Source organism: Andrographis paniculata, unplaced genomic scaffold, assembly GCF_009805555.1.
Source record: "Andrographis paniculata isolate CXL003 unplaced genomic scaffold, ASM980555v1 Contig36END, whole genome shotgun sequence".
Classification (NCBI taxonomy): domain Eukaryota; kingdom Viridiplantae; phylum Streptophyta; class Magnoliopsida; order Lamiales; family Acanthaceae; genus Andrographis; species Andrographis paniculata.
Genome location: NW_026137569.1, coordinates 1,612,132 through 1,624,739, shown reverse-complemented (window position 1 = coordinate 1,624,739; position 12,608 = coordinate 1,612,132). Strand labels below are relative to the sequence as shown.

The window sequence follows — 12,608 nt, the reverse complement described above, 5'->3', positions numbered from 1 at the left end:
TCTGTATCATATGTATGAAATAAACAACATAGAGAGCATAAATATTTTCAAATTATATCCACCAATCAATGTTTGACCTAATTCAAAACATCATATCAGAATGCTTCATGTAACAAATGCAAACAGCTTTGTTATTTATGTGTAGAGCCTAAGATGCTGCATTCTACTGCAAAGTTAACTATCACATTAACCGTGGGTGAGTGTGCTAGCTAACTATATATATGTATATATGCATCCATGGAAAAATTAGGTTTGTGTATCCATTAATGTCGAAATTTCGGAGTTACCTACGATGCCTAGGCTTAATAGTCGCATCCCGGCTCCTTGAGAAAATTTCCTCGCAAATAAAAAACAGGGGACGGATTGATTGTTGTTGCTGCACCACTCAGTTCTGAACTCTGTATCGTAGTATACATGGTTGATACCCTGCAAAAATGGATCGGCATTAATGAGTAGACAAGTTACCGCGACTCTAATACGGATGGGGAAGAAGAAAGAAGACAGAACCCTTATTTTTTTAATGTCTTGAGGCCCTGAACTGGCATAGCTAAAGGTGAAAGGATGCCAAGCATCGTTCTCTGGATTTCCTGTGGATTGGTTCCATAACGTGTAGGTGAGTGTTCTTCTTTCAAGCTCAGATTCGAGGTCACTCATCTGAAAATCGAAAAATTGAAGACAATGGTCAGCTAAGTGTACCAAATTTGTCACAAGAAAGAAACTGAAGTGAAATTGCAAGGATACTATGGCTGCATACTGCTAGTAATGTCTGCACATAGTGTTCGTCCGGTATACAATTGTGCTGTTTCTGAAGTTTCTGTGTCAAAATCAGATGACATTAGCTGCTAATATCAGTATAACATTGGATTTGGTGGCACAGAAACTTAGTAGTGATTTTTAAATGCAGAAAAGGAAACCTACAAGATTTTTTCTGCCCTTACTGGGATCGGCAGGCGGACGTCTCTGCAGAAAACAAAACCTTGAGTCTAAGTAAATGAACAAGGGACTGATCGAAAATAACATATCCTTACAATAGTACATTTTGTTAAGCCTTGCAATCTTCCCATGTTTTTACATCTTTAATTGGGGAATATAACATTCCAAAATAATACTATCAAAGTAGACCATAATCACAACAGTGTACCTTACAGAAATTTTGGAAGATTGGAAAAACGATTTCATCATCCACGACAACTTCTGCATGTCTTCGAATTAAAGCGACCCACTGAAGTTATAAATTAAGCAGTCCATAAGAAGTATAAATTTCAAAAGCAAGTACAAAAACAAGGTCACCATCAGTATTGCAACAACCAGATATCGGGGCTTTATTTTATAGGGGAAAAAATTAAAGCATATTGGTAATAAAGACTTTTCAAAGAAAAATAAATATTGACTAACTAATTTCTGTTAAAGTGGGACTGCATATAAAAAGGAGTATTTTGATTTTGAGTCAAGCTCATTTCTATCACAATAAGAAAATTTCATCATTCGAAACAGTTACCTGTGATCCCTTACGCCATTTCTTCTGTGGTATGGTTGGCGACATCTTAGGATTGTACCGAACATCTTTTTTATCGAGAAAACTGGAACAAAGAAATCATCATTTTCATATTGTTGTCAAAATGACCCAAGTGTCATGGCATAAAAATACATAGCCAGCACAAAATAAGTCTAATGCACTTTATTCAATTTAACTGATTACCTGTCTACGAAACTTCTAGGAGAAACCATTAGATAATTGTAAATATAGCTGAAGTTGTACAACGGGACACAGCTGTTTAAGTTGACAATCTAATGTCAGATCACTGTCAATGCTCAAGCTCAAGCTGCAATGTAAAAATTTATAGAAGAAAACACCGAACAAACAGATAACAATGAAGAAAATACCGAACAGACAGATAACAATGAAGAAAATATCTCATGATATAACCACATATAACAATTCTAGACCACAGGCAACGATATACAGGAAATTAAAATCAACTACAGCTAAAGCAAAACAAACAAATACACTGTAATTAGCTACGGGCTGCCAAACAAGTATTGACTCCGGCTTACTTTTTATCTTTTTTACTGTCCCTAAACAACTTTACTCATCAAGAAACTCAATACTAACTAACTCCCTGATAGTTCTGAAATTCCAGACACTACCATAACAGATCAAAGAGACTATGACGTGTATAGATACACGCAAGAGCATCAAAACTACGACTTCCTTTTCCGAACATATCAATAGGAGTAAGAATATAACCTATCTGACAAGAGAACAAATCTTTGATTAGCAGGATCCCGAAGAGCCTCATCAAACAGCAACCTCTCAGCTTGTATCATGCTTGCTTCTCCCCAGGCTACCTACATCATCGTCCTAATATTATTTCTATGTATAAATTGGTAACATAATTTACTAAATCAATAAAGAACTCATAGTCTATTCTATTTTCCACAACTAGTTTCCAAATCTATAATGTGTTCTACTTTCCATAACTAGTTTCCAAATCTATGTACTTATCCAAAACCAAATAAGTTACAATGTGCTGTAGTTACCTTGATGCTGTTTTTCAATTGGCGATTAACAAATAGAGCTGATTTTGTAGTCGATTCATCGAACAAAAACCCAGGCTCAGAATGTACGTATACAGAATAATTTGCCTTGTCCACATTCTGCACAAACATGGAAGGATCACCTAACCGCAAAAATCACAATCAATTTTCCTCAAAAATTGCCTCACCTCGAAGAAGCTCTCCCAGACGAAATCGAGAGGCAGATTCCGGCGCACTAGAAACAGAAACGCGATCTTCGGATTACCACTGAACTGATGGCTCAGAACCCAAGATTTCCTCGGTAACGGAACCGTATAAGGATACACCGTCGCCTGCGAGTACTGCTGAACTCTGAGAAGTGCCAAACCACCGAGAAGGACGGACACTAGAATCACCGACTTCCACCCTAACCCCAACGCGCGGCGCATCGACAGCCCCGGCTTCGCAGACGCCGATGCCTTCTTCCGCATCTCCGATCACATACGCGCGAGCAAAATCGGCACTTCTCCTGCCTCAATCCAGCTCCCTCCTCTTCTTCCTCTTCCTGTAATTCAACCGCAAAATTACTTCGAAAGCAAACGATTCAACAGTAGTTATACATACAGAAGGCGAATTTGGGAGGAGAAGATGGGAATACATGTGCTTTGTAAATGAAGATCGATCGCCAATGATTACAAGGAATATTATTATTAATTTCTTTTTTTGTAATAAAAGTACAGAGGTTTTTTTTCTGGCGGCGTTGCTGCTAGCTTAACGCTTAATGCTGTTTCTTGCTTGAGCTCAGCTGAGCATTCAAGAAACAACCCCCTAACGACGTCGTTTTAGTAACTCCCATGAATTTAAATCAAGTTTAATTAAATTAAGAAAGATAGATCAGTACTGTTAACAACAATTAATATGTACCACATATAGATTTGACTTGAAATTAATAGTCAAAATGAATTTAACCTGTTTTGGGAAGTCAATCAGTAAGCACACCCACCAATTTTGATTTGGTCGAATTGCGAATTTTCAGCTTTGTTCATAGACGATCGAATTCGATTTATCCACGTGGCAGGCATAGAACATAAAATAGAAATAAAATATTGATTAGATCATACGCACGTTGTACCTTGTAAGGTATACGGTGCATGTTCTTAACCTAATTTTTCTCTACCCCATTGCCATGTCCTTCATGCTATGTCACCTTTAAACAATTTCTTATTGTTCTAAATTTTATAATTCAAACAAATAAAAGCATATCATATAACAATTAACAATACATACTTTATATTAATATAATGACAGCAGTCACACAACATCAAAATTTAAATCCATAACTTTATGGTCATCAATTCATCTCTACATCATTAAATAAATTTCCGACGATCGAACCTAATATCCTAATAAGACAAATCACATTAGTGAAACCATACATGATATGGGAACCTGAAGGCCGAAAATTTAAACTCATAATCTGATTGTCACAAGTTCACTCCTCGTACCACCACCAGCCATCCCTTGGGGAACATATGTTTACAATAACCAGTACAAATGAACATGTCGTTGATTTGCCCAAATTACCACAATATCCTATCCATAATTCCCCACACAACATATGTATAAATTCATTTTGAAGTCTGAACTACCTATAAAAGTTTTGAATTAAAATATAGAGGAATATTTGTAATAAAATTATAAATACAAAAAACACAGGATTTTACCCAAAATAAAAATAATACAGGAAGCCACAGAATAATCCAGGAAGCCTGTTGTGTACTTACTGCAGCAAGCCATCCGAAGGAGAAGGCAAAGCTTGTGAACATCTGCGTTTCTTCTGCAATTGATAAACAAGGAGAACTCAACGCTGTCTCGGTTATCGACTTATCGGCCTGCGCTGACGCTCCGCGCTTCCAGAATAATATTCAAAATCTTTCCGGGGACGAAGATCTTCTTCTTGATGGACATTCCAGATAGAAACTTGGAAAGTTTCGAGTCCTGTGAAGCTAGCTCAAATGCATCTTCTTCTGTGCATGTTTTCTCGACCTGAATCGTGCCCCTTGTCTTCCCATTGATTTGGACGGGTAAAGTTACCGTTGATTCCTTGAGGTAAGTAGGATTTGCCTGTCGATCGAAGTGATCACAAATAGGTCATTGCATTGCAGATACAAGCACAAGTTGCAAGTTAAAAAGATGAAAAGCCATACTTTGGGGAAAGGCTCGTAAGCTAGGGAGTTGGAGTGTCCAAGACGGAACCATAGTTCCTCGGCCATGTGAGGAGCGTAGGGTGCGAGCAACAAGACAAACGGCTCGACAATTTGTATTGGGAGATTGTCCCACTAAAAAGCAGGAAATTGAAGATTATACCGATGCTTTTGAACAGGCATAAGATGCAAGCTTAACTACAACAATGCAGGGCCAAGATGCCAAACATACCTTATATGCTGCATTAATGAACTCCATCATTGCAGATATTCCAGTGTTAAATCGGGTAGCTTCAACTTCTTCTGTTACCTGTTACAGCAAAGATTCTCCTTGTTCAAGTTCATATGGAACTTATAATTCGCATAATTATCTATTAAGTAGAGTTACTATATATTGTTCCACAGGTTTAGAAAGAATTTCACGGGGTAAATATTCTGTTGAAAATAGCTTAATTACCTTATAAATGCATCTATGAAGGCATCGAAGCTGTTCCATTGAAGGCTCCCCACTGAGATCAACTGTTCCATCATTAAATTTGCCGTCAACTGATGGTGAACCAACAATTAGCCTCCATACTCTAGCTAAAAATCGATGGACACCATCAATTCCACTTGCGCTCCACGTTTTCGAGTCCCTATAAGTACAAATATGAAAGTGTTTTTGCCAAAGAAACAGAGAGGATAGTTTTTAGATGACATTGAACAGGTAAAAAGACGGTACCTGAATGGACCCATGAACATCTCATACAAACGGAGAGAATCTGCCCCATATTGTGAAACGATATCATCTGGGTTAACGACATTTCCCCTACTCTTACTCATCTTGTGTGCCCGGGCAATCAAACGGATATGGGGATTGTCTTTAAGCAGAAAAGAATCACCAGATTTACTGACCTACTTGATATGGATAGTAAGATTATTATCAACACGATCAATGAAAAAACCAACTAGTGGAAAAAAGATCTATAATTAAATATGGAGGAAAAATTAAATGGCATACATTTTCCTCGGGTATGTTTTCTTGACTAAATTCACTCATTACATCCACCAAATCAGCAGAGACCAAATTTCCATCAGAATCTCTGAATGCAGTGTATTGAACCTGCCATTTAATCCATTAGACAATCGAATGATTCGAGTCTAGTGATGCTAGAGTAAGCAATTTATACTTACTTCTCCAAGAATAATTCCTTGGTTAATGACACATTGAAAAGGTTCTTTGGTTGAAACAACACCAATATCATATAGAACCTGAAGCAAATCAAGCAAATAATTTTTCAGTAAAAAAAAAATAATAAAAGATATTTGAAGTTCAAAGGGCCTATATAGATTATGCTTGTCATTTATTCAGTTGGACAGATTCTTAGTTTCCAATAATCTCAGTAATATTGGGAAAAAGTACATTAGAAGTAGCTGGAAAGGATATGTATCTATGATAATTCCTTTGGCATCTAGAACGAACCTAACAGGTATTACACACCTTGTGCCAGAATCTAGCATAGAGCAGATGAAGAACTGCATGCTCAGCACCACCAACATACACATCCACAGGGCCCCAGTACCTGCAGAAAAACAGATTCCATGGGAGGCAAATTTCATAAACTGCTATAAAGAAAAACTAAACATGATGTAAACATTGTGCCAAAGTAGATACTAAACTGACATTTCTTTTTCTTTGTCAACCAGTGCCTCGGAATTTCTAGGATCCATAAACCTCAGATAGTACCTGGATATTGATACAAAAGCAAAAGCGTTCAAGGCCATCTATGATGCGCAAAAAGAAATCATGCGTGAGGTCCAATTGATTTTTGGGAACCCACAACAAAAATATATATATTCTGGATCAAAGACAAGTTGTTATAGCATTGATAATTTATCTTATCATGTCCAACTTAAATGGACGTTAAAAGGATTGATATAATATCAACTAAACGTTTTTAGATGCTTGACCATGGAATAAGATATACCAGCATGAGCCAGCCCATTGCGGCATAGTGTTTGTTTCACGACGAGCAGATGAGCCAGTAGTAGGGTCAATTGTGTTTACCTAATCCATTAGATGATTAATGAGGAACAGAAAATCAGACAAGAAAAGCATTTCACCATTAAAAAGACAATATACATACAAGTAACAAATGTAGGGACTCATGGCATGACGAACATGTAATGCAATAATGCCATATGCTTGATTTAAATAAACTCTACAAAAAATTCAACATACCCAAGATAAAGCCTTAGCAAGTGGTGGCTCGCCTGTTCCAGTGGGAGTAAATTCGTCCAGCTCCGGAAGGGTTAGAGGAAGTTCAGCTTCAGAAATTGGTTTGCATTCGCCTGTGTCTTCCATAAAAATCACAGGAATAGGCTCTCCCCAATAGCGTTGTCGGGCAAATAGCCAGTCCCTTAACTTATAGTTCACCTAAAAGTAAATATATATTCAAAAGTTGTAAACATTACTAAGCGCAAAATAAAATGGAAAACAAAAGCAGAATCTATGAAGATGTAACGTGGTTAATCAGTTTCAGACGATGCAATTCAAAGCATGTACCTTTTTCATTCCATTTCCAGTTTTCTTGAGCCATTCAGTGACTTTAAAAGCAGCATCCTTGCTGGGAAGACCATTAATATGAAGTCCTGATATTGAACTTGAAGAATTTATCATAATACCATCACCAGTGTATGCCTTCTCAAAGTAACTAAAATTTCCATTTTCCGGGGTCACAACCCCAAGGATTGGGATATTGTACATCAAAGCAAATTCATGGTCTCTCGTGTCATGTGCAGGTACAGCCATTATTGCTCCAGTTCCATAACTAACATATCAATATAATTTCATAAGTAAAAAGAGATAGGATAAATTGGTCACCAACAGATTGTATGCATCTTTGGCAGGAAAAAGATTGTAGAGAAAAACAAGTTAAAGGAAAGAAAGAAACAGCACACCTTCCCAATACATAGTCTGCCACCCAAATTGGAATAGCTGCTCCATTGGCTGGATTCCTTGCATAGCAGCCACTGAAAACCCCAGTTTTTTCCTTCTGAAGCTCAGTTCTCTCAAGATCACTCTTTCTGGAGGCAAGTTCTATGTATTCCTCTACCTGCTTTGTAAAAAATACAATCACACAACCTTATAACACTTCACAGAAGAAATAATTTTAATATAAAATCAACTCACCTCTTTTCTTTGATCGTCAGATACAATGTCTGACAATAGGCCGTGTTCAGGAGCCAGGACTAAATAACTGAAAAGTAAGCATGCCATGAGACACCACAGTGATAAAAAAGAAGACTAAGAAATGGCATTAATCATTGTAAAACGAAAAGCATATACACAGCATATACGTTGCACCAAATATAGTATCAGGCCTTGTTGTGTAAACAGTAATCTCTTTTTCAAGACCATCAGCAGCAACTACAGTGAACTGCAGCTCTGCTCCTTCAGATCTTCCTATCCAGTTTCTTTGCATTTCCTTGACACTTTCTGGCCAGTCAAGATCATCTAAATCTTCAAGGAGGCGCTGAGCATATGCAGTAATCTTCAGCATCCACTGCCGCATAGGCTGCTCGGTAATAAACAACGAACTGTAAAATCATAAACCATCCAAAACTTAAAACACAATGAATAAAGCACTGCACAAAAAACACAGTGGAAGCCCAAGGAAAATATACAAGGTATAACATACTTTTCGTATTACTGGGTGTCCGCCACGCTCACTCACACCATCCACCACTTCTTCATTTGCCAAGACAGTGCCAAGTGCAGGACACCAGTTGACAGGTACTTCAGCCTATATTATATGTAAACTTCAAAAGTGCTATCTGAAGAACAAAATTGATGAATCAAAATCATTGTTCTGCAGAAATCTTAATACCTGATAAGCCAATCCTCTTTTTAATAGCTGCAGAAATATCCACTGAGTCCACTTATAATATTCAGGCTCTGTTGTAGAAATTTCACGGTCCCAATCATATGAAAAACCTAATAATTTAAGCTGGAAAGCAGTATAGGAATCAACATAATAAGAACTGATCAAACAGTTTATCTTAAAGAAGATTCAAAGATGTGACAGACCAGCTGATTAAATACCATATTTTTTATTTTTTTTTTTAAAATTCTTCATGCCAAACATAATGACATAATCTTATTGCAGTGTTGCCTATGCGGTGGAAAAATAAACATACCAAGTAAAATTTAAATTCAAAGTTGTCATATGAAGTGTAGATATTGGATCACTGTCTTATTTCATACATCCAGTATCCTATAAAGACATAAATATTCTTCACAACGACACCAGATTTAATGATGTGGATTAGAAGAAAGATTGCTTGAAGATAGAGATTCATGGATGACTTGCATCTTAGAAGAAAGATTGCTTGAACTTTGAGATTGACGGATTACTTGTATCTAGGAAATCTGTTCAATTAATTATATCAATTAATCTGAACCATATTCTCAGAGCAAACTACCACTAACTCTAGCAGATTATTTGAAGTCAATATTCACCAGGTTTCATAAACTTGGGAAAATTCAGCAGTATAAGATGTTCTTGCAAAAATTCAAATATCAACTATAACAGCGCCAAAAAGGTTTAACCTGTGAACGAAATCTGTTTATGTTCTTTTCAGTGGTGATCTTGGGGTGTGTCCCTGTCTATCAAAAAGAGTATAAAACACTAAGGAGCAGAAGAAAAAGAAATAATGGCAGATAACTAATTATGATATTGAGGAGAACAATAGTACATCAATCGCATACTGCTCTGCAGGTAAACCAAATGCATCCCAACCCATTGGATGTAACACATTGAAACCTTGCATCCTTTTCAGTCTAGCAAGGATATCAGTGGCAGTATATCCAAGAGGGTGCCCTACATGTAAACCAGCACCACTGCATAGAAAAGGTTACAAATAAAGCTAATGGACATGTTAAATAAATAAGCTCAAAAGCAAAGGAAACTTAAACTACATCAAAAATAATTTAGCTTTCTGACGTTCAACCAAAACAAATGAACTTTAAAACTGATGGAATATTTATTATTTACTACTAATGTTTCCCTAACTCAACCAGAATTTTTTCAACCAATGATGTCTAACACGTTAGGATCGACATAAAACCTTGATATTTGATTCACATGTAAGATGTTGTGCTCACAGTTCTTTATTCACAACCTCATCAACTACAAACCTATGTTTTGCCTTTGATTTAAACCACTGAGAACTCTAGCCTTCTCTCCTATTTTCTTTTCAATGTTGTTACATCATTCTTGTGTTTTGCTGATTTATGCCCCTACAATTGATTTTGCAGAAGTGCTTGTTTTAATATAGATAAGTACTTTGGGGAGCCACTACGTGGCAAATGAATAGTGTCACCATCAACAACATGACATAAACTAAATAACTAAGTTATCTCCATAACAGTACCCTACACTACTTATTTTGCCTCCTTTCAAACTAATTGAATAACTAGATATGGATATGAATCGAGCAGATTTGGGATAGGTGGGTATATTACTAAACCCTCCCTGCAGCTTAAAACTTTATAACCAAACCGAACTTATTATCTATTTTGGATTGAATTTTAAACTCAACCTTAACTATTGATTGTGTAAGGATGATTTCTACCAACAAATTTATGCCAATAACAGGGGGAAAATACAATCCAAAATGAATATAGATATAAGGTCTGTTTGGTTGTCAGTTAGTGGTTGGAAATTTGGTTGTACTGTTTGGAATGAAATATTGTGTGATTGGTGGTGGAGTTATGATGTAATATATATTATAAATAAATATGAAATTTGTATATTGATGTGCTTTAAAAACTGTACCTCAAAAAATATATTTATTATGTATATCATTTTGTAGAGAATAAAATCATATACTACTATAATACAAATAAATAGATAAATAAATAAATAATATAATTAGCATAAATTGGCTTTATAAAAAAATTGTAGTATCTTATTAATTTACTTTTATTATACCTGTTTTATTTTATTGTAAATTATCTTACACCATATGGTTATAGATTATAGTAGGTTCATATTTGATTTTGTTCCTTCTTTTTTAAAATTATTGTGATAAACCCCTATAAATAGTATGAGTGAATTTAACAAAAACAAAACAAAACACATCTATTCTTTATTTTCTAAGAAAATCAACAAGAAAAATAAAATGCCAGCATTAACATGGAATGCATTACGAAGCAAATGGGGATAAAAGAAAACATGACTCATTCTCCTATTTGTTTTATCATTTCAAATCATATACGAGTATATAATAAATGGCTAATGGCTTCCACTAGTCGATTGGACAATTCTGATCGAAAAAATTCAAATGATTTTAACCAAAGTCCAGTATAATGGCTATAGGTTTGAAACCGAGCATGTATTCCAACAATATGCACATCACAGCTCTAATATTTCAAAATATCTAGGGTTTGCGGAATGAGAAGTAACCTGGGATAGGGAAACATGTCAAGCACATAGAATTTTGGCTTGGAAGCATCAATCTCATCGGGAGTACGAAAAGTCTTCTTCTCCTCCCAGTGTAGCTGCCATTTCGGCTCTATCTCGTGAAACGGGTACGCTCTCCTCACTCCATCTCCTAGACTTGGTCCTTCATTCTCCTCTACAGAAATTGAACGTTTATAATCGCTAGTGTTGCCTGAGCACTTCACTACTCGGAGGCCACGAAAAGAAACACGAGAACGGCGGTGGCGGATAAGAATTGAACTGCAGCAAATTGGATAAACCGATGGCGGAAGCGGCGCTTGAAATATCGCCGGAGGTTGAATTTGGGTGAACATTGAAGAGGGAACTCCTGCTCCGATAGCCAGACCGTTGGAAGTGAGGATTGCGAGCGTGAGGATGGATGTACGAAGAGATAAGAGCTTTATTTGGGCTGGGCTCATTAAATGATTAGTTGGATACTATATGGCCCAATTTATGATAAACTTGGGTGTGTTTGTTTGAGTTTGAATTTTATATTTATATTTTTAAATTTAAATAATTACTTGATTCAATATAAATATTTTTATTTAATATTTCAATTAATAGAAAATAATAAATAGTATTGATTTGATGTTTTCTACTTAATAAATTTTTATTCATAGTAATTTTTATTCATACACAGAGAAAAAAAATTAAGATATAATTTAGCCTTCTTAAATAGCGTTCACAAAAACAATTTTATAAAATTTACAATAGTTGCACAAAAGTTGAGAAGACATTTGATGAAAGAGGTAATCTCCTAGTTTACAAATACTTATCCAAATACTACTCCCTCTGTCTCGTATAATTGTCCTTATTTTCTATTTTCGTCAGTTTACATAATTTGTCCTTTACTTTTTTGAAAAATTAATTATACACTTTAATCATATTTTAAAATTTAAAATTTAATTTTTTAATCTTAATTAAACTATTTAGTTATCTTAATCTTAATCAATAATTATTTTTACTAATACATTTCTTAATTACTTGCTAATTATACTTTATTGTCTACATTAATACACCCATATTATATAGAACGGAGGGAGTATTAATTGCTTCAACTAGTTTGAATAAATTTTATGAAATCACAAATTCATAACATTGTTTGAGTAAATTTTAATTAATATTTTAATTAAAAAAAATCATTTCAAGAACATTATCAATATGACAGTAACTATAAAGAAATTATAAATACAATCACAAATTTTTAATGTAACAATGTATAAAAATACGATGAATATTACAGTGAACTCTTAACACAGAGAATTTGTTATCTAATAGTCAAATATTTCTAATTTGATTTTGTATGTATCTTAATTTATCTTTGATTTTGTAAAATACAAAAAAATAAGTTTCTTTTTTTAATATCTCATTATATTTTATCGATAAATGATCAGTCAATAAC

General features: G+C 35.1%; 2 protein-coding genes across 2 annotated transcripts; both read right to left on the bottom strand.

Moving 5' to 3' along the window:
* Positions 1–29: 29 nt before the first annotated feature.
* LOC127249704 (glycosyltransferase BC10-like) lies at positions 30–3,327 on the bottom strand. Its single transcript, XM_051272635.1, has 11 exons — positions 3,176–3,327; positions 2,727–3,082; positions 2,542–2,658; positions 2,249–2,349; positions 1,700–1,771; positions 1,499–1,580; positions 1,142–1,222; positions 919–960; positions 755–814; positions 508–654; positions 30–426 (listed from the first exon to the last, which is right to left on the bottom strand). Exons 2-11 carry the CDS (start codon positions 3,006–3,008, stop codon positions 247–249), a joined length of 1,164 nt encoding a protein of 387 aa, XP_051128592.1. The 5' UTR covers positions 3,009–3,082; positions 3,176–3,327; the 3' UTR covers positions 30–246.
* A 541-nt stretch (positions 3,328–3,868) lies between these two features.
* On the bottom strand, positions 3,869–11,565 carry LOC127249846 (leucine--tRNA ligase, chloroplastic/mitochondrial). Its single transcript, XM_051272880.1, has 20 exons — positions 11,171–11,565; positions 9,459–9,603; positions 9,313–9,369; positions 8,591–8,710; positions 8,402–8,506; positions 8,061–8,278; positions 7,894–7,960; positions 7,662–7,816; positions 7,267–7,531; positions 6,943–7,137; positions 6,689–6,768; positions 6,385–6,447; positions 6,202–6,283; positions 5,895–5,972; positions 5,722–5,823; positions 5,443–5,615; positions 5,179–5,356; positions 4,954–5,031; positions 4,725–4,856; positions 3,869–4,641 (listed from the first exon to the last, which is right to left on the bottom strand). The coding sequence occupies exons 1-20, from the start codon at positions 11,518–11,520 to the stop codon at positions 4,402–4,404; spliced, it is 2,883 nt and encodes a 960-aa protein (XP_051128837.1). The 5' UTR covers positions 11,521–11,565; the 3' UTR covers positions 3,869–4,401.
* Between the last annotated feature and the right edge of the window lie 1,043 nt (positions 11,566–12,608).

Excerpts from the sequence above, each read along its gene's own strand:
- LOC127249704 (XM_051272635.1), bottom strand. The coding sequence starts at position 3,008 with ATGCGGAAGAAGGCATCGGCGTCTGCGAAGCCGGGGCTGTCGATGCGC. Across the intron at positions 2,350-2,541 it reads AATTGAAAAACAGCATCAAG|GTAGCCTGGGGAGAAGCAAG; the intron begins GTAACTACAGCA and ends ACGATGATGTAG. Across the intron at positions 655-754 it reads ATGTGCAGACATTACTAGCA|ATGAGTGACCTCGAATCTGA; the intron begins GTATGCAGCCAT and ends TTCGATTTTCAG.
- LOC127249846 (XM_051272880.1), bottom strand. The coding sequence starts at position 11,520 with ATGTTCACCCAAATTCAACCTCCGGCGATATTTCAAGCGCCGCTTCCG. Across the intron at positions 8,279-8,401 it reads GACACCCAGTAATACGAAAA|CCTATGCGGCAGTGGATGCT; the intron begins GTATGTTATACC and ends ATTACCGAGCAG. Across the intron at positions 5,032-5,178 it reads TTCATAGATGCATTTATAAG|GTAACAGAAGAAGTTGAAGC; the intron begins GTAATTAAGCTA and ends TTGCTGTAACAG.